The 21,321-nt window shown below is 41.2% G+C and overlaps 1 protein-coding gene across 2 annotated transcripts in view; it reads left to right on the top strand.

Annotated features, from left to right (window-relative positions):
* The first annotated feature begins 325 nt into the window (after nt 1-325).
* cpped1 (calcineurin-like phosphoesterase domain containing 1) overlaps nt 326-21,321 on the top strand; it is a 241,961-nt gene continuing 220,965 nt past the window's right edge. The window contains exon 1 of one of the 2 annotated variants that reach the window (XM_063059097.1): nt 326-666. In XM_063059097.1, coding sequence (XP_062915167.1) covers nt 597-666 — 70 coding nt within the window. In that variant the 5' untranslated portion in view covers nt 326-596. The remainder of the gene's footprint in view (nt 667-21,321) is intronic. The other variant, XM_063059096.1, reaches the window with a different exon arrangement.

The following is a 21,321-nucleotide window of genomic DNA, read 5'->3' as shown; positions in this document are numbered from 1 at the left end:
CTGCACCCATTCTCACACCTTACCCTGAAACCCTACCTCCTGTAATTTGATTGTTAACCTATCTTGTCAAAAGCCTTCAGTTAGTAATTTTAAATCTGGAATTGTTCCATAGCAATACGAATTTAGTTTTATATACATATATAAATGTAACTTTTAACAGTAAATACAATAATTAGGCCCCAAGATCTGTTTGTAATACATTATAATATAAATATTTTTGATTTTATTAAATAAAGCAGCTTCCGTATAAATACAGAAAACGTGATAATTATGGAAAAACGTACTTCTTCAAAATATAAAGATGCGGGAGGGGTCATTATTTACAATCGCGAAGACATTCATTTATAAATTTACATTCAATTATAAATGCATTTGAAAATTTCTAACTAGGTGTTTATCAGTATCTGGAAGCATGTGAAATGTTTACTTTAACTACACGCAATTCAAAGAGGAAGTCATCCTCTGCAGGAACCTCGTTGTAAAGCCAGACAACCGAAATACGGGCTGCGCCCTCGCCCGCCCTCCGTAGGACCAACCCCGGGACACGATTTGTATCGAAATCACTTTCGCATCGGGATTAGCGGAGAGTGGGTGACATGGCTGCAGGTCCTGAGGTGTCCATTTTTCTAAAAGCCCAGCGCAGAGGCTACGAGGGATTTAGCGAAGGTATGCTGCAAAACAATGTAAAGGTGCATTCCGGAATCCTATAACTCCTTTCCCCGGATCTCCCCGCCGTGGGGTCGTTCTCTAGAATTCCGTGACGTGTTAACCGACTGGGCATTCCCGGGGCCGCGTTCTAGAACGGCGTGACGCCTCTTCCGGGGATTTCTCTGCCGCCCGAGTCGCTCCTGGGCCGCGCTCCTGTGTGATCTCTCCTGGGATGTGGCCTCCACACTCCCACGTTATCACATCAATGGGTGAGGGAAGTAAAGGTCATCCGAAACTCTACAGTGGCCTCGAGCAGAAATAATGCAAGCTTAAACGGGGCGGGGTGTGTTTATTTTTAATTACGGGAGTTGTCTGTTTGTCACTGTTTTACCTCGGTGATTTCACGTTGATTTGCAGAAAACTGGGAAAATTTAGCCCGAGTTATTTGCAGATAATTCAGTGGCAATTCTGCATATCCTTCCCGATGCACTGCGCAAAGTACGACTCCACCTGAGAAGATGTGCTGCACTTTACTGGAATTATTAATGGGAGAAGAGTGTTTTATTTTGTTTTTTTTTAATTACCAGCAAACTGAAGGCTTACAGTTTGCTTACAGTGTTTGGAGGTAGGGTTGGAGGAATCCTTGGAGAGGGTAACCGTATGGCACTTGGGATGTGGGCTAGATGCTTTGGGGGCTGATTGTATGCAGTGTGCATTTGCAGTAGAGGAGCTTGAATTTTGACTACTGTACTAGGTAACTGCCTAGAGGGCCAGTGAGAGGGGGCAAGCTTAAGATGGAAGGATCTGTGATTCTTTCTAAAGTCAAGAGCTTGTCTGAACGTGCACAACTAACTATTGTTATTAAAGGTTCAGCAAAGAAAAGGTAGAGTCAAACAGCTGAGAAACAGGCTCTTTAGCCCACTACACTGACCATTCTACACATCAGTGATAGCTGACACTAGGTTTTGGCCTTCCACAACTTGGCTTTTGAAGTGCCTGTTTAGATGCTTGTTACATGTTTTGATTATATTGCCTTCAACACCTCCTCTGACAATAGATTCCAGATATTAATCACTCTCACTATGTGGAGACAAATATTTCCCTCTGTTCCCATCTAAACGAGCTTCCTCTCACCTTAAACCTATTCCCTTCTTCCTTTGGAAATGAGGACTTCTTTCAATGCAAACAGTTGTAATGGAAAACGCTCCATGAAAGGGCAGGAGACGCAACTGTAATGTTCAACAACTGAATTTGTAAAGGATTTGGGGGAAGGAAGACTGAATAGCTCTTACAAAGTGCTGGCTTGAAGTATCTGTGATCACCTGGACTGTTTGCTGCAGATGTGCTAAGTGGGAAAATTTTCTATAAGGACTCATGAAGGGGCCATGAGAAGGCCTTGGCGGGCAGGATTAAGGAAAACCCCAAGGCATTCTTCAAGTATGTGAAGAGCAAGAAGATAAGACGTGAAAGAATAGGACCTATCAAGTGTGATAGTGGGAAAGTGTGTATGGAACCAGAGGAAATAGCAGGGGTACTTATGAATACTTTACTTCAGTATTCACTATGGAAAAGGATCTTGGTGATTGTCGTGCAGACTTACAGCAGACTGAAAAGCTTGAGCATGTAGATATTAAGAAAGAGGATGTGCTGGAGCTTTTGGAAAGCGTCAAGTTGGATAAGTCACTGGGACTGGATGAGATGTACCCCAGGCTACTGTGGGAGGCGAGGGAGGAGATTGCTGAGCCTCTGATGACGATCTTTGAATCATCAATGGGGATGGGAGAGGTTCCGGAGGATTGGAGGGTTGTGGATGTTGTTGCTTTATTCAAGAAAGGGAGTAGAGATAGCCTAGGAAATTATAGACCGGTGAGTCTTACTTCAGTGGTTGGTAAGTTGATGGAGAAGATCCTGAGGAGCAGGATTTATGAACATTTGGAGAGATATAATATGATTAGGAATAGTCGGCATGGCTTTGTCAAGGGCAGGTCGTGCCTTACGAGCCTGATTGAAATTTTTGAGGATGTGACTAAACACATTGGTGAAGGAAGAGCAGTAGATGTAGTGTTAATGGATTTCAGCAAGGCATTTGATAAGGTACTCCATGCAAGGCTTATTGAGAAAGTAAGGAGGCATGGGATCCAAGGGGACATTGTTTTGTGGATCCAGAACTGGCTTGCCCACAGAACGCAAAGACTGGTGGTAGATGGGTCATATTCTGCATGGAGGTCGGTGACCAGTGGTGTGCCTCAGGGGTCTGTTCTGGGACCCCTACTCTTTGTGATTTTTATAAATGATCTGGATGAGTAAGTGAAGGGATGGGTTAGTAAATTTGCTGATGACACAAAGGTTGGAGGTGTTGTGGATAGTGTGGAGGGCTGTCAGAGGTTACAGCGGGACGATAGGATGCAAAACTGGGCTGAGAAGTGGCAGATGGAGTTCAACCCAGATAAGTGTGAGGTTGTTCATTTTGGTAGGTTATGATGGCAGAATATAGTATTAATGGTAAGACTCTTGGCAGTGTGGAGGATCAGAGGTATCATGGGGTCCAAGTTCATAGGACATTCAAAGCAGCTGCGCAGGTTGACACTGTGGCTAAGAAGGCATACGGTATATTGGCTTTCATGAATCATGGAATTGAGTTTAGGAGCCGAGAGGTAATGTTGCAGCTACATAAGACCGTGGTCAGACCCCACTTGGAGTACTGCGTTCAGTCGCCTCACTACAGGAAGCATGTGGAAGCCATGGAAAGCGTGCAGAGGAGATTTACAAGGATGTTGCCTGGATTAGGGAGCATGCCTTATGAAAACAGGTCGAGTGAACTCGGCCTTTTCTCCTTGGAGCTACGGAGGATGAGAGGTGACCTAATAGAGGTGTACAGGATGATGAGAGGCATTGATTGTGTGGATAGTCAGAGGCTTTTTCCCAGGGCTGAAATGGTTGCCACAAGAGGACACAGGTTTAAGGTGCTGGGGAGTAGGTACAGAGGTGATGTCAGGGGTAAGTATTTTTACTCAGAGTGGTGAGTGCGTGGAATGGGCTGCCGGCCACAGTGGTGGAGGCGGATACAATAGGGTTTTTTTAAGAGACTTTTGGATAGGTACATGGAGCTTAGAAAAATAGAGGGCTATGGGGAAGTCTAGTAATTTCTAAGGTAGGGGCAGAGTTGGCACAACTTTGTGGGCTGAAGGGCCTGTATTGTGCTGTAGGTTTTCTATGTTTCTATGACTAGACAATAAAAATTGCGGCAGCACTTCTGGAAAGAATATACAGGATCATTTTCATTTCACACGTTCTTCAAACAACTCTAGGATTTACGGGGATCTGTTAGTTTTTGTGTGAGACAGGAGATGTTTCAGGTTTGCAAGTTTCTGTTTTTCTTTTTCTGCAAGGGATGATGTCTCTTTCAACTACATGTATGGATTTCTGTGTTTTATGGCTGCAGGAGAAGACAAATCTGAGAGTTGTATTCTGCATACATTCTTTGATAATAAAATAAACCTTTGAACCTTTATAAGATGAAAGCAATAGAAATGTGAATCCTATGTTTGAAATCAAGGGATCCCTAGAAGGTAGAAATAGGGTTGCCAACTCCAGCTAGCATCTTTGAAGATCGGATCAAAATCTTTGGTCATGGTATTACTTTTGGGATTGAGAGTGAATAAAGAGAGATAGAGTCCTTGCTGTTTGAGAGAGGGAAAATAGCAAATAATGGAGTAATAACTCCAGAAAATAGCTGTGGTTGCAAAATGTCTCACAGGCATTGAGCGTCCACTATCCCTATTCTCAAATGGAGATGGACCTGATGTGCTGCACAGAAAACCACGACAGAGAGCACGATTTATTGAAATGTGAATGTGTGCAACGTAGGTGGGTTCACACTAGGAAATGGTTGTATACCTGATGGAGGAATATATAAGGAAAGAGAATCTGGAAACTTGGTGATCTGTTTTAGCAAACTTGAAGAGGGATTGCTTTGAAATAGTGATATTTTTCCCCTCAACGCACACAAAATGCTGGAGGAACTCGGCAGGCCAGGCAGCAGCAATGGAAAAGAGTACAGTTGATTTTTCAGGCCAAGACCTTTCATAATAACTTGAGGGAAAAGAGATGAGTTAGAGTAAGAAATTGTGGGGAGGGGAGGAGGTGCTAAGTGAAACTGGGGGGGGTGAAATAAAGAGCTGGGAAGTTGATCGGTGAAAGAGATACAGGGCTGGAGATGGGGGAGTCTGATAGAAAAGGACAGAAGATCATAGAAGAAAGAAAAGGGGGAGGTGATGGGCAGCTAATGAAATAAGGTGAAAGCGAGGAATGGGAAATGGTGAAGGGAGGGGGGCATTCCTGGAAGTTCAAGAAATCAATGTTTATGCCTTCAGGTTGGAGGCTACCCAGAGAGAATATAAGGCGTTGCGCCTCCAACCTGAATGTGGCTGACATGTCAGTCCATAGGCTCCTCTACTGTCGCGATGAGGCCACGCTCACCACTGTGGTTCAGTCGTTCAATGTCCTATTAACTTTAGCAGACCATAAGATGCTGGGGATGGTCAGCAGCTTAAGGTAGCATTTCTTGTGGGAACAGGAATTGGTTGATTTTGGATATTGAACTGGTAGGTGGGAAGCTTATAGATAAAATGGGTTTAAAAAAAAAGGACCAGATGCAAGGAGAAAAGGGGAAGAGATAGAAAAAAGAAAAGCATACAATACTCTTGCATAGCTTTAGTGACAGTGAGGGTGTAAATGGCAGGGATAATGAGAGAATTCAAATAAATAAAGTATCAGAAGTTAAGTGTACAAGAACTCTATGGGAAGCCTGTAGCCCTGGACTATGCAGTAGTAACCACAGTAACAATTTGGGATTTCTGTGCCTGTGTAGTTAAATATGGAACAGTTTGTGCACAACATCCATTAAATGGTCTTTCCTACTGTCCTTGTTGTGTTGATAATTATTGAGTCTGTTCATATGTTCACATTTTTTTAAGTTTGATTGTTCGTGTTCGCACATGTAACCATTCTGCTAATTGTTGATTGCTCATGGCTGTCTGCACTATTGTCTTGTATTGGTAGTTGCTGTTGTGCTGACTATTATGGTATTGTCCTGTGTTTGATGCTTGGCATCGAACCACAATCAATTCTGGTACGTTTCACCTGCTGGCAGTAAAGTGATCCAGAAAAGCTTCTGTGACGATCAGTGCTGCAGTACAGGGTGCTCTCTCTCTTTGTAATCCTTGGATTGGGGAGAACCTGCGATATTTACAAGCAACTGAAAAATGTTAACCTCTTGCGCGCTGTATGATCGTGTAATAAGTCAAAATTGCTGCTTAGAAAGCTTTCGGATGTGGATTGTGATTTCCGTGAATAATTATTCAAAATAAGCACAACAGATTTTAAAGCTTCAGTCTGTTAATGATACTTCAACCTTTTTGTGTTTATTGTAGCTTTCTTTATGATCTAACATGTTTGCATGTTCCTTCACGTCATCTCTTCTGCTTTGCTGATTTATGAGGTGGCTGTCATATGTTTGCCATTGAGTAAGCTGTGCAGCCTGTAAAATTTTGACCGTGGATATCTTTTGAGACAATACACGATGTCAAGCGGTGTCGTTAAAGGCGAGGTCATGCTGTAGGTCAGTGTATCTTTATGGTATATCAGTATATCATTATATCTCCAAGGTCAGCAGAGAGTGCCATTATTTCACTGCTGGCAGCATCTGAAACAATGAATCCATGTTCTGTTGTCAAGAAAATGAAGATGGAGTGTGTCTGACCATGTTCCCACTGCAAGAACCAAAGCAACCAGTCTGAATTTCAGCAAATTCAACCTCTTCATGCTGCTAGCATTCCCTTTGGAACAGAATGTATGGTCTGTACTTCAGGCCTTGAGTTACTGTGCATGGTCATCCAACCCCAAGTGCTTAACTGCAGCATCGGCATGGTCTACCTTATATTCCATCTGGGTGACTCAACTAGAACTAGGGGACATTGCCTCAAGATTCAGGGGAGAAGATTTTAGGACGGAGATGAGGAGAAGCTGTTTTTTTTCCCAGAGAGTGGTGAATCCGTGGAATTCTCTGCCCAGGGAAGTAGTTGAGGCTTCTTCACTAAATGTATTTAAGATACAGTTAGATAGATTTTTACGTAGGGGAATTAAGGGTTATAGGCAGGTAGATGGAGCTGAGTTTACGGACAGATCAGCCATAATCTTATTGAATGGTGGGGCGGGCTCCATGGGCTAGATGGCCTACTCCTGCTCCTATTCCTTATGTTCTTATGTTCAATATCAATTTCCCCTTGCAGTAAAAAAAAATTCCCTCCCCTCTCCCCTCTTCTATTCCCTACTCTGGCCTTTTACCTCTTCTCACTTACCTATCACCGTCCCTTGGGTTCCATCTTCCTTCCCTTTCGCTTATGGTCCACACTCTCCTCTCTTATCAGGTTCCATCATCTCCAGCCCTTTGCCTTTCCTACCCACTTGGATCTACCTATCTCCTAGCGATCCTCCTTCCCCGCCCCCAGCTTTTGATGCTGGCATCTATCTCCTTTCTTTCTGGTCCTGCAGAACGGTCTGGGCCCACAACATCCATAGTTTATTCATTTTCATAGACACCGCCTGTACTGCTGAGTTCCTTCCATTTTGCGTGTGTGGCTTGGACCATCTAACCATGTTCCGTGATTGCATTCTGTGCTGGATTCTGCATTTGGTAGTTTTAAGTGCAGGAGGGAGCTCCCTCATAGATGCTGATCATATCAGCAGTGTAGCTGAACACCCCTTTGTTGACGCTCCTCCTGTAGACGCTTTCTCATCACATAAAAATTGTGAATTCGCTTCTGCCTTTATCATACGGTGACCATCCAACGCCAACACATGTAAGATTTTTATTTCTTGCCCCCCTTGGACCACAATCCTTCCAGTTAAAAAGTGATCAGTCTTGAAGAAAAGTAGCTTTGCATATCTGTGCTCTTTTGCCTAATATCGTATACCTTTAGTGCGGGGTTTCCCAACCATTTTCTATGCCGTGGACTAATACCATTAAGCAAGGGGTCCGTGGACTCCAGGTTGGGAAGCCCTGCTAGTGTGATAGAGTCTTAAAAAGTTTGATGGTTCTGGGCCTGTACTTATATGTGTTTAGAAAAATGAGGTTGGGGAATATCATTGAAAATTACTGGATATTGAAATCCCTTGATAGCGTGGTGTGCCACGGATGTTTTCTATAGTGGGAGAGTTTAGTACCAGAAAGCATTGCTTTAGAATACAAAGATGTCCTGTTAGGACAGGGATGAGGAGACATTTCTTAAGCCAGAGTATGGTAAATCTGTGGAATCCATTGCTACAGAAGTCTGTGGAGAGCAATTCATTGGGTATATTTAAAGTGGAGGTTGATAAGTTCTTGATTAGTAAGGTTGTCAAAGGTTACGGGGAGAAGCGTGGAAAATGGGGTTGAAAGGGATTGAAAATCAGCCATGATGGAGTGGTGGAGCAGACTTGATGGACCAATTGGCTTAATTCAGCTTCTTCGTCTTACTGCACAGAAATAGGCCCTTCAACCCAACCTGTCCATGCCAACCAAGATGCTTGTCTTAAGCTGAGATTATTTTCCCCCATTTGCCCATATCCCTCAAAGGCTTGTCTATCTATGTATCTATGCCAGTGCTTTTTAAATACTGTTAATGTACCTGTCTCAGCTGCTTCTTCTGGCAGTGCATTCCCGTATGGACCAGCTGGGTGAAAAGGTTGCCCCTTGGGTTCATATTAAATCTTTTCCTTCTCACCTTAAATCCATGTCCTCGAGTTCTTGATTCCCCAACCTGAGGGGAAAAACTGTGCACGTTTAGCCTACTTAGGCTCTTCATGATTTTATACACCTCTATGAGATAACCCCTCATTGTTTTTTCATCTATTCCTTTATTTAAGCATTAACCAGTGACCATTTCAAGCTAAACTTGTCGAGGAGTTTAATTTCCATTACAAATATGTCATTGTAGTCTTTCTACACTTTCTGTTCAGTATACACAAAATCTCTCTCTAGCTACAGTGAATTTTATTTCTGACAGTATTGCATTAAGAAGGACAACTCCTGCATCAAAATGCACTGTTGTTCCATCTGTGCCCAAAATGGAAATGTGAAGCAATGAAACTGGATTCTGTTGGCAGGAAGCCAAGGATGAGGCTTACTTTAATCAGTGGTTCCCACTGGAACCACCTGTGCTTATCCCAAAAGGTACTCACCTGATTTTCAGGAAATTCTAGCATGTTGCTGACATTCCCTGTAGAAGAGAATGTGTGGGTTCTATTTCCAACCCAAATTCCTCTGACCCTCAGAGCTGAGTTGCAGCAACAACGTGCTATTTGACTCTTGTAACTGGTGGAATTCAACAACACCATCAAAATGTTTTTCCTCCCATGCTGGAGCACCAAAATTCTGAAATTATGCAAAATTACGAAATTGGCATTGATGAGCATTTCTTTACTATGTTGATTAATTTCCGGCTGGAATTGAGGATTGTAACTTTTCCCATTATGAAGTTGTGGATCCAACTTGTAAATTCATTTTTAATGATGACAAAACCAAGATGTGTTTTTTAGAACACGTTGACCTACATAGGTTTCTCTTGTTTCTGCACTTGCAGTCCAACCTCATTTCCATTTTGTGCTTGTCCTTGTCCTTGGATGAAAGTCTTCCTCAATTAGTTTAAAGTCCAGTTTAGAATTTTTAAATTCCCAGTTTCCTAACCTTTATCCATCCATTGCCCAGCATCGATTTCTATTCAACTTTGATACTGATTGTGGAAAGTCTTTTTTTCTTCTCTAGTCTTAGAGAATAGAACAATACCACACAGGAATGGGCCTCTCAGCCCCCAATGTTGTGCCAAATTAATTAACCTGTTCCTTTCTGCCTGCACATGGTCCATACCTCTCTACTCTCGTCAATGCATTCATGTGCCTTTCTACGAGCCGTTTTAAACACCTCTGTTGTATTTGTGTCCACCACCACTCCTGGCGACACATTCCAGGCACCCACCAGTCTTTTTTTCTAAACCTGCCCTGTGCATTTGTTTTGAACTTTTTCCCCTCACCTTAAATGCATGTCCTCCAGTATTACACATTTCAACACTGGGGTAAAAGAGACCAGCTGTGTGGTCTTTCTATGCTTCTTGCAATTTTTATGAACTTCTATCAGATCTTCCTTCAGTCTTCTCCGCTCTGCTCCAGAGTAAACAATCAGCTTGCCCAACTTCTCCATACCCTTCAGGCAGCATCTGATAAATCTCTCGTATTGCAGGCGCTGTCCATGGCCTCTGTATCCTTCCTATTGTAACACTCTGGGAAAAGTTTCACTGCTAATGTAATGGTTTTTGTGTAGCAGCAGTGGCTAGAGGTTACGGGCGCTTTGGAATGTGCGCTGTCTTTCTTGTGTGCCTGAGAACGAGATGATCTGGGTCTTTTGTTTGGCGGAAGATGGAGAGAGAAGATGCCAAAATGGAGATATTGTAGACACCAGAAAGGAGTGGACTTGGAATGGGGCCGGGAGTGGACGATGCCCGGGGGAAATCGATGGAAGACCAACGGATGGGAAACCATGAGCTCCAACATGTGCACATTAGACTGTTTCATTAAAATGGACCCTTTTTGTTTTACTTTACTAACCCTTTAGTCAAATTAAGAATTATAAAGCTAAATCATTTAATTGCATATGGTGTACTGACTCTTATTTTGTGGTACTGATTTTGCATTGGGGGAACAGATCACACAGCATCCACACAAACAAGAGGTTTTCACCTCAGATTTCACCTGTTTGGCGGGGCCAGAGACTGTCTTCCCTAGACTAACGTCATGGGCCGAATGTGAGGGTTACACTATAATGGGGGTAATTATAACTGAATGCTGTACTCCAGATGCAGCTTAACCATGGTTTTGTAAAGCCACATTGTAACTTCCTGACTCTTCAACTCAATGTTGTTGTTGTTCCTTTCTGTGTTTTGTGGCACATCGGGTGGCATCCTTGCTGTTTCTTTAGCGTTTGTCTCTTTTTTACGCATCCGCGTTGCTAGCTTGACATTCAACCCAGCACGGATGGAAAGCATGCAAGGATCCCGCCGGATCTGAACCCGGGACCACTCGCCTCAGAATTCCTGTGCGGATGCCACTACACTATTGGCTGGCTGTCAACTCATTAGCTTGACTAGTAAAAGCAAGCATGCTGTACATTGTCTTTACCACCCTATCAACTTGTGTAGGCACTTTCAGGAACCTATGAATTTGAACCCCAAGTTCCCTCCGTACATATATATTCTCAGGGTCCTGCCGTTAACTGTGTACTTCCTCTTTCTTTTTGAATCTCCCAGAGTGCAACACCTCGCACTTGTCTGTGTTAAACTCCATCTGCCATTTCTCTGCCCATGTCAATAGCTGATGTGTATCAAGCTTACACTTTAACAGTGTTGTATACTATCCCCAAATCCACCAATCTTTGTGTCATCTGCAAACTTATCCATGCAAATTAAAAGAGTGGTAGAAGATGTATGGTGTGTTGGCCTTTGTTAGTCAGGGGATTGAGTTCAAGGGCACGAGGTAATGGTCCAGCTCTATAAAAGTCTCGTTGGACCGTACTTGGGGATTGTGTACATTTCTGGTTGTCCCATTATAAGAAGGATGTTGAAATTTTGGATAGTGTGAAGAGGTACCAGGATGCTGCCAGGGTTAATGAACATGTTTAATGAGGAAAGGTTGAGTGAACTAGGGCTTTTCGCTTTGGTGTAAAGGAGGATGAGAGGAGACTTGAAAGAAGTGTAGAAGATGATGAGCATAGATGCAGTGGGCAGCCAACACCTTTTTCAGAGTGGCAATGGCTAATACAAGAGGACATACTTTTAAGGTGATTGGAGCAAAGTATGGGGGGGGGGGTGGATGTCAGAGTTATGTTTTTTTTTACAGAGAAGTAAGTGAATGGAACACGTTTCCAGGAGTGGGGATAGAAGCAGCTACATTAGAGATATTTAAGTCTCTTAGGCATGTGGATGAAAGAAAAATGGAGGCCTATGTAGGAGGAAAGAGTTAGAATAATCTTGAAGTATCTTACAAGGTCAGCATAGCATCATAGGCTGAGGGGCTTGTACTGTTCTATGTAACCCTCCCACCCATCTTTTCATGCAAGTCATGTGTGGTATATAAAACAGCAGAATTCCCAGCTTTTGTTCTTTCCCTGTGTGACTGATGGAGCTAGAGATTCCCGTGCCGTGCAACACTCCGTGAACGTTCACAATTCTCTTCAAAACCTGGTTCACTGGGGATCCAGGATGTCAGCGGTTCGGACATTGCCTGAGACTCTTGCCAATCTGCCTGCCTTGTGATGAAATGAAGGTTGATGCAGGCAGTACTTATGTGACAATCCCATCTATTAAACTTAGATGCAGAGGATTACGAATCTCATCCAGTTCTAGCAAAGCCTCCTTTGCTGCTTCTACCTGATTTAACGAACCTACTTGAGGCAATCCCTCCTCAGCCTTTGCCATTCTTTTCTCAGTCCTCTAATTTCATCACTAAATATAATGTGTTTAGATGTTCATGCAGAGCCCTGATGTTTTGATATCCTTGTTTGCAACTCTGGAAATGTACAGCACAGAAGATTTTTGATGAAGTGTTACCAATCTACCTTTTAAAGAATCGTTATCTAAAGCTGAAGCCAGTGTTCTGGAAGGGCTTCTTTAGATTTTTTATCAGTTCAGTTTTTCACAAGGCAATATTATCAGCACTGTACATTTGCAGCTGGTAACTACTTCTGTTGTCGCCAACTAACTGGACTCGAACAAGTTGTACTCGTTCCTCAATCACACTTTATTTACTTGCGTACAAGGAGAGCAGCTGGCCCCTGTCTCTAAACTGCTCCGAAGTTGCAGCTCAGAAGTGTTCATTTTTATAGTTATTGACCCTCATGGAATTCCTAATTCTATCACTTGTATATATAATTACCAATCATAATACATATTCTGGGTGTTACTAACCATTTAAATCTACGTATTGAAGGCCAATAATACTTCAGAATTAGTAAAATAACTTCAAAAATAAGTGTAAACAGGTTTACGTTAGTATCCTTATTTTGTTTAGTGGCCTTGGTTCTCAGTCTGTGAACAACAAAGCAATGCAGAGGAACAGGAGAGTCTGCAGATGCTGAAAATCCAGAGTAACACATGTGATCTACACGGGGGAATTCACCAAGAGGAATACAGAGCCGATGTTTCAGATGAAGGATTCAGTGTGAAATGTTGGCTACTTTTGTGCAAAGAGGAACTAGGTTCTCAAGGTTTGAGTTCTGCATGGTGGCCCCCTTCAGCCAGGGTGACTGTACAATGTATGTACACTGTCTCTGTCAGTATATAATTTTAACCCTTTCCTTGCAACTTTCACACTTACATAGTAAAGATCTGGTGCAAAGCTCTCAATTTTTTTTGCATTAGAGAAACATTGCAGTTTTTAATATTGCGAAGTTGGTTTAATTCCATTATACCTGGGGGATAGAAATGGAAAAGATGTCAGCACTTGTGCACCTGAAGGTCCCTCTACCTCACTTCATCCAACCCTAGAACCACAGTCTATACCTTTCTGTCTTGTGATTAACTTTAAATGTGTCAGTTGCTTCAGTTATTTCCAGTGTTAAGGAGTGCCACATTCTAATTAATCTTTGAGTAAAGTTCTCCTGAATTTTTGCTGAATTGTTCACTTCTGTTCCTGTCTAACTTTTCAGATTCCTTCATTATCTATTTGTCATTCTAAATCTTCTTTTTTAAATTCACTGTTCATTCTTTCTTGATGTGTATAGTAGCCCCAAATGACTCTGGAATAATTTTGAAGGCGAGTTTGAAGTTCAAAGTAAATTTTACTATCAGAGTACATACATGTTACCACATACAGTCGGCTCTCCTTATCCGTGGGGGATTGGTTCCGGGACCCCCCGCGGATACCAAAATCCGCGGATGCTCAAGTCCATTGTATAAAATGGCGTAGTATTTGCATATAACCTATGCACATCCTCCCGTATACTTTAAATCATCTCTAGATTACTTATAATACCTAATACAATGTAAATGCTATGTAAAATAGTTGTTATACTGTATTGCTTAGGGAATAATGACAAGGAAAATTGCTCAAACAACGAGTGCTGGAGAGAGAACTTCCGGGTTTTCCCAATGCGCGGTTGGTTGAATCCACCACGCATGCGGAACCCGCGGATAAGAGGGGCCGACTGTACAACCCTGAGATTCTTTTCCTGCTGGGAGAGAGTTTATCTATTTTGCTGGATTGTGGATTCCTTTAGAAACTTTTGCACAGGATAATGAACATGTTTCTGTGGCTGCCTTTATATATTGGAGAAAAGTCCTGTATTTTCACATTCATTTATCTTTTATTGGCTGCCTTGTTTTTATCTTAGAAAAGGGATATTGAATTATTGTGAGTAATATTGTTATTTGGGCACTAAGTGTGAATTGGGCACAAGGATAATCATGCTTCAGCTTCGTACTTTAGCTCACTGTTACTTTTTCTTGAAACAGGGTAAATACTGATAACATCAGTCCTGATGAAGGATCTCGGCCCAAAATGCCAAGTTTTTCCTCTTTTCCATTGACACTGCCTGGCCTGCTGAGTTCCTCCAGCATTTAGTGTGTGTTGCTCTGGATTTCCATCATCTGCAGATTTTCTCATGTTCATGGTATCAATCCTTTGCAAGTGTCAGACACCAAATTTCACGTGAAGTCACTTGTGCAGTAAATAAGAGAGAAGGGTGTGTCAATTCAGAAAGCATTTTGCAGAAATTACACGTCTGTAATGGCAGTGGTAACGTGGTGGGAATTGTCCCTTCATCCTGCTTTAACTTGTTGGCAACTTAAACATTTACAATTCTTTGAAGTGTCCAAAATCAAACCAACGTTACATAAATTGTGCCAAAACAATAGCCCGTTTTACTCCAGCAGGTAAGGGTAAGTTATTCAAGTTCATTCTTCTGGTTGTACAAGATTCTTTAGGCACTACTAGTGATTCGTCAACATAGCAGCTCCTCATCCCTCACTTCCAGGACGAAGCCTAGAGGGATCAGAGATTAGCTAATTGCAAAAAAAAATCTAAGTGGACAGTAGGGAAAGAAACTTCTCAAATAATGTGACTGTACTCTTTTTCATAGATGCTGCCCGGCCTGCCGAGTTTCTCCAGCATTTTGTGTGTGTTGCTTGAATTTGCAGCATCTGCAGATTTTCTCTTGTTCTTCAGAATAATTTACACTGTATCGTGCTGCTAATTAAAGTCTTTTTATGCATTTTTAAAAAATTAGTTGATTTGAGTCAGTGGGTGAAGTGGGGTTAAGAAAAGTGTATTTCTTTCTTGAATGTAGAGTTCTCAAACAATATATAACTTACATTAACTACTCATGCAGCCTTTTGGCAACTCTTCTTGTCATGCTGCTCTTTGCTGTTCGATTACCCAGTCTTCTTCTGCTTCATGTGCCTTGCGCGTTACACGCTTGGGCGATCATGGCACTCCACATCGAATGATCCCACGCAGCGTCAATGATATCTCGCACACTTAGAACTGTGAGTTCTTTCACTGTGTCCATATATTTTCTTCTTTGCCTTAAATTAACCAGTAGTGGTATGAATATTAAGTTTTTCTAGTAATATCATTATTAAGCTTTTTTAGTGGTCTTGGCTTGAAAGGACAATTCTATTGTTGGTAACAGTAGTGCTATTCCAGAGAGTTAACCTTTTTCATGTTTCACTTAAACTAAGGATTGAGTTAAAATACATGGAAAGGGGAAGAGAGTAGTTAATTGGCCCGATACACACATTGTACACACCAGTTTTATTACTCAGTTGCTTTAATTCACAAGCAATTTAAAAGTGGAAATGAAATGACAGTGCTAGTTTGCTATCATTAGATTAGGATATATGTGTTTGTTTTATGGAGTTAAAACTGAATAGGTTTTTGTCCATCTGTTGTCCCCTAATAAAGGGAAATGTTCATAAATGCATTATTCATTCTTTGTCAGCTGGGCTCATTTGCTACAACTATTGACTGAAAGAGATGGTTTCAAGTCTCCCAGGTTACTTAAGCAAGTCATTTATGCAATTACTGTGTGCTGTTTTTAAAAATTGGACATTACACCCCCTCCCCATTTAAATTCATCTGAGGAGTCAACAAGTTGAAGGTTGACATGACATACTGGCATCCTCAGCCAACAGCTCTGATAACAGATTACAAAATTAATCATACCCCACTGCTGGATTGTGGAGATGGTAGCTGAATTTTCTCATGCAATGGCTGCCAAGCAAGTGTCTGACTTTTCTGAAGTAAATGAAATAAAATTCAGTATTTAGCTCAAGTGGTCAAGTTACTGAACTACAATCCAGAGACTTTTACTGCTGAACTGGGCCACACCCTCTTCTGGCTGCTACCATCAGGCAGGAAGTAGAGGCCTGAAGTCCCATGCCATCAGGTTCAGGAACCAGTACTTCCCTATAACCAATAGGTTCTTGATCTGACTTGCACAGCCCTACCTGTACCTCAGCAGTGGAACACTAGAGACCTCCTCTTGCACTGCTCTGGATCGTCTTTTTTTTATTTGCATCAGTGGCTCGTTTTTGCAGTTTTTCCTCCTCTTCACTGTTTTGCATTATTTATGTGTAATTTATATTCTTTGTGCGATGCTCAGACGAGCAGGTTTTTCCATTGTATTTGTACCTGGCCATATTTGTGCACGTGACAGTAAACTTAAATATGATTTCAAATATCAGAAGGCAAAGAAATCACTAATATGTGTTGGAATCTGTTTAATTGGGATCTATTGGGACCAGTGCATATTGGCCTGATTAAACAACTGCCCCAATTAGCTGAAGTTTCATGGAAATAGTTACAAAGGTATAAATAAAACCAAACAGTACAGACTATTTAAATGAAATACCGATCAAATTAGAGCACCCCCAATGCCACTGACGTACTATAAAACTGTGCATTAGTTCCTTATAATTATTGATGGAGGAATTCATCCAATGTATGCAATGAACAAAATCAGCGCGGACACCGAGTGCAGATAATGGACTTGCTTCATAAAATGCTATCAAGATTGCATCCTCCAAGCTTTCATTATCATTGTAGCATTCAAGGTGATTGTGGATATCTTCAAATTTGTAGTTCATAACTTGTTGAAATAGTGAAATCATTTAATTTTCACTCTCTGCCTATATCTGGCATCTCCAAACCTGAATGCTTGAAAGCGCAATAAGCAAAAACATTTTGGAATTATCTTGCCAGTGGAAAAAAATTCACTGCTTTTTTTGAACACAGACACACACAACTGACTCTATTTAAAAACGGTTCGCTCTAAGCACGGTGTAGCATCTAATGGCCATACAACTGATGTCTCCTGTCCCAACTGAGTAGCACAGTGTCCCAAATAAACAAAGGGAATCAAGGCAATTTTCTTGATCGTTTTTTTATTCTTTAGGAGTTGTCCCAAATAAACAGCTGCCCCAAATAACTGATTGCTCAATTAACCAGAATCCACTGCATTGATACATGAAATTATTTTTTTCCTGTTTTAAAACTCTGTGGATTCACTTACATTTTCTCATGAACAAAATTGTCCAGCTTGATCTAGTCTGGCCAATATATGACTTCAGACTTTCAGCAATGTGGTTGAGTGGAAATTGATATGGCTGAGCAAAACACTCAGTGCAGGAGCTACTGCAGATATTATTATATGCTGAATTGATCGTGGCAGCCACTGCATATGAAAGGGTTAGTACAAAATCCATGGACAGCTCCTCAGGCATTTTATTCCCTGGTTTCTTGCATTAGTTGTGCAATTTTTCATTTAAATTAACAAATTATGATACTACTTTGCGATTCTGGGTTTCACATTGTCACAAAATTACATATTATGTTAATACCCTTATGTAGATTGCATATTTAAAAATTTTACATTTTAATTGGAGGAAAAATTATGACAAATACCAATTAGCAGAAACATGAAAGAAATGGAAACTAAAAGGCCTAAACTCAGTAGCAGGTCATCTTTCAAAAATAATAATGAGATAAATTTAATACTCAACAAAATAAAAAAAAATTGTTAAAAGTATCTAATTTATGGTACGACTGTGATTTTTTTTCTTTCGGAGCAAGGGCTCCCATCTTTTTTATGCCATGGACCCCATTAACCGAGGAGTCTGTGGTCCGCAGGTTGGGAACCCCTGCTTTGGAGAATTATTGATAAATATGGTATTTCTAGGCCACAGACGGCTTTAGTTCTTTAGCAGCTTCATCCTGCTTTACCACCAGTATAATGTAGGTGTGGCTTCTGCGAAGATAGGTGAATGGAGGTGTGTGATTTATAGGAACGCTAGGGTAGAGATGTGCAATATATAATGCATTACAATGAATCTTCATTTCTAATATTTTTGGACAAAAGGAACTGGGCAATTGACAGTAACTGTTTCTCAGAGATGGTATAAAAATGGATGATGGCAGGACACTCATCTGCTCAATACCCTACACAGTTTCCTTATCTGTTGACTTTAATCAGGTGCAATGAACAAAGAAGTGCTGTAAGTCATCTTGCCTGCCATTTTGTTTTCCCTGAGTTCAGTGTGAATATGTCTGGGTGTGGAAAATTAAATAAAGCTCACAAAACAGCACCACTTGGAATTCTTTTAAACAGTTAATAAACACATTATTGAACACCTCAAATACAATAATATATGCACTACAAATGATACTACATGTGATGATGCACAAAAATTTCAGAAGTTATTATATAAAATATTGCAACTGTTACTCTCCAATAGGGCCTCCATGGTGTATCTTGCTTGTTTTAAGTGGCATTCCTTTTGGGGCTTGGTAACCTTGCTAGTTTTCTCTTCCTTATCTTAACCATTAAGTAAAGCAGTAATAATTTCACTGCAGCTGTTCTGAGGGAGATAGTTCCCTGGCTTTGGGGCTGTTGTCTCCAATTCTGTTACTAATCAATTAGTTTTCTCAGCACCATTGCTGCAGCAAAAGTAATTTGATAAGTTCAAAGCAAATTTATTATCAAAGTACATGCATGTTACCATATACGACCCTGAGATTCATTTCCTTGCCAGCATACTCAATAAATCCACTAATCATGGTGAAATCAGTGAATGTGCACGCCCAACAGGGTGGGCAACGAGTGTGCAAAAGATGACAAACTGTACAAATACAAAAGTGATAAATTTTTAAAAAATCAGTAAATATTGAGAACATAAGATGTAGAGTTCTTAAAAGTGAGTCTATAAGTTGTGCGAACAGTTCAGTGATAGGGCGAGTGAAGTTATCCCTTCTGGTTTAAGAGCCTGCTGATTGAGGGGTAATACCTGTTCCTGAAACTGGTGCTCTGGGTCCTAAAGCTCCTGTGCCTCCTTCATGATGTCGCTCCACATATGAAGTGAATAATTCGGACTTCGGACATGTTTGTTTGTCTCTTTTGTGTTTAATTCAAGAGAATTATCAGCTTTGCTTCCACATGAAGAACTAAAAGTCAACAAACAACAATCAATAAACATTTTTTGATTGGTGATCTTTTTAAAACAAAATCTGGCGAAATATGCTGCTGCTTCAATCGATATTGAGTTATAGGAGAGCAATTATAATATGAAATAGAAAGTACGAGCAGAGGAACATAAAGTTCTCAAACAACAGGAATTCTGCAGATGCTGGAAATTCAAGCAACATACATCAAGGTTGCTGGTGAACGCAGCAGGTCAAGCAGCATCTGTAGGAAGAGGTGCAGTCGACGTTTCAGGCCGAGACCCTTCGTCAGGACTAACATAAAGTTCTGTCTGTTTTCTTAGGTAAAGTCTTCTTAACATTATCCATGGGTAGAGCTTCTGAAATGGCCTGTTATTTAATACAAGTCATACCCCTAGGAAATACAACAGTTTGATAAATCCTAGGATGATTTTAGAGAATCCGTATGTTTAACCTTCAGGCTTTTGATCAGAATTTGAGATGAAATAATTAGTATTCCTTTTTTCCCCATTTAGATTATCTAGCATTTAAAAATGGGACATCTAAGGTGACACTAATCCAGGTAGTTAAAAAATCTACTAGTGAATATCTTGCACCTGCTATATCTTCCTGGTTTATGGCAGTATGAGTCTTCTGCTGATCTAAAGAACTAAGTCAGATTTTCAATAATGGGCATTCTATGCACCTTAACTGCATTCGCAGGATCAAACTCTTCTGTTTTATTTTTTCTGTGAAGGCTGTAAATCAGTGCCCTAGACTATTTTTGTTAGTTTTGATCCTTCCAACTAGGCAACTCTATTTTTTAACTTTAACTTAACAATTTGTCTAAGCTCAGGATACCCAGCAAGCGTGTGCTTGGGCTGGAGAATTCTGTCTGACTTATAGCCAGGGTAGAGCGGGGGAGTTGTGAGGTTTAGAAGTATTCCAATTCATATACTAAAGGCATCTATTAGTCTTGCGAGACCATGGATCTGCGCCTGGAAAGTCTTCACTCTCCAGGGTGCAGGCCTGGGCAAGGCTGTATGAAAGACCAGCAGTTGCCCATGCTGCAAGTCTCCCCTCTCCATGACACCAATGACAACCCATACAGCTTGGCACCAGTGTCGTCACAGAGCAATGTGTGATTAAGTGCATTGCTGAAGGACACAACACGTTCCCTCAGCTGGGGCTTGAACTCATGACCTTCAGGTGGCTAGTCCAATGCCTTAACCACTTGGCCACGTGTAATTCATATACTAAGCATCAGTGTTTAGGGCATAATAAAATAGCTTGCTCATTGTATTTTTGCTTTTTCAACAAAAATCCAGTTTCCCTCTGCTTGTGTTGTGCTAAAGATTAGCATATTTTTGAACTGAGGATTAAACAAGTTACCAGCACTTGCCATTGCTTTTGATGAAATAGTCCACAATCTGCTTCCAGTTGGCCTGTTGTTGAAAGGAGATGCTTGCAGCATGATTGAACATTGCATTGATAATCCTTGATATTTTAATTTAAAATAAATATGAAGAAATATCGTTGAACCTGACTGCAACAGGGCAGGTTGTTTTAATTTTTAGTTATGAGACAGTTTGCAAAGTGAAGCTCGGTGTGATCATCACCATTCGTGGAACTTTACCAAGGTTGTCAACTACCAATGTTGTTTGATAGAGTGCATCCAGCAGCTGTTCCTGCAGAGCTTGATACATCTCTCCGGGACCAACATGGATGTCTATCTTCTCAGACTTGGTGTCCACTGCCAAGTTATACCACAGTGCTCTTGCAGTAGCTGTGAAATCATGTGTTGCCTGAAACTTGGCTTTGAGTATTTTGGTCATTTTTAGTATCCAGGAAAATAAGCTAGAGCAGCTCCAAACCAAACAAAAAAGGTCCCAGTGTGCTGAAACTGCAGCTCAAGACTATATATGCTCAGTGGTCACTGGGTGTATTTAGACCATAAGATATAGGAGCAGAATTAAGCCGTGTGATCCACCAAATCTGCTCCGCCATTTCATCATGGCTGATCCATTATTCCTTTCAGCCCCAGTCTCCTGCCTTCATAAGACTGTATGTTTGTGGTCTTCTGCTGCTATGGTCCATACACTGCAAGGTTTGATACTGTTCGTTCAGAGATCGGCACACCACTGCAGTAATGCATGGTTATTTGAGTTTATG

Source organism: Mobula hypostoma, chromosome 9, assembly GCF_963921235.1.
Source record: "Mobula hypostoma chromosome 9, sMobHyp1.1, whole genome shotgun sequence".
In the NCBI taxonomy this organism is placed as follows: domain Eukaryota; kingdom Metazoa; phylum Chordata; class Chondrichthyes; order Myliobatiformes; family Myliobatidae; genus Mobula; species Mobula hypostoma.
Note: the sequence above shows the minus strand (reverse complement) of the source record. Positions and strands in the feature narration are given on the sequence as shown.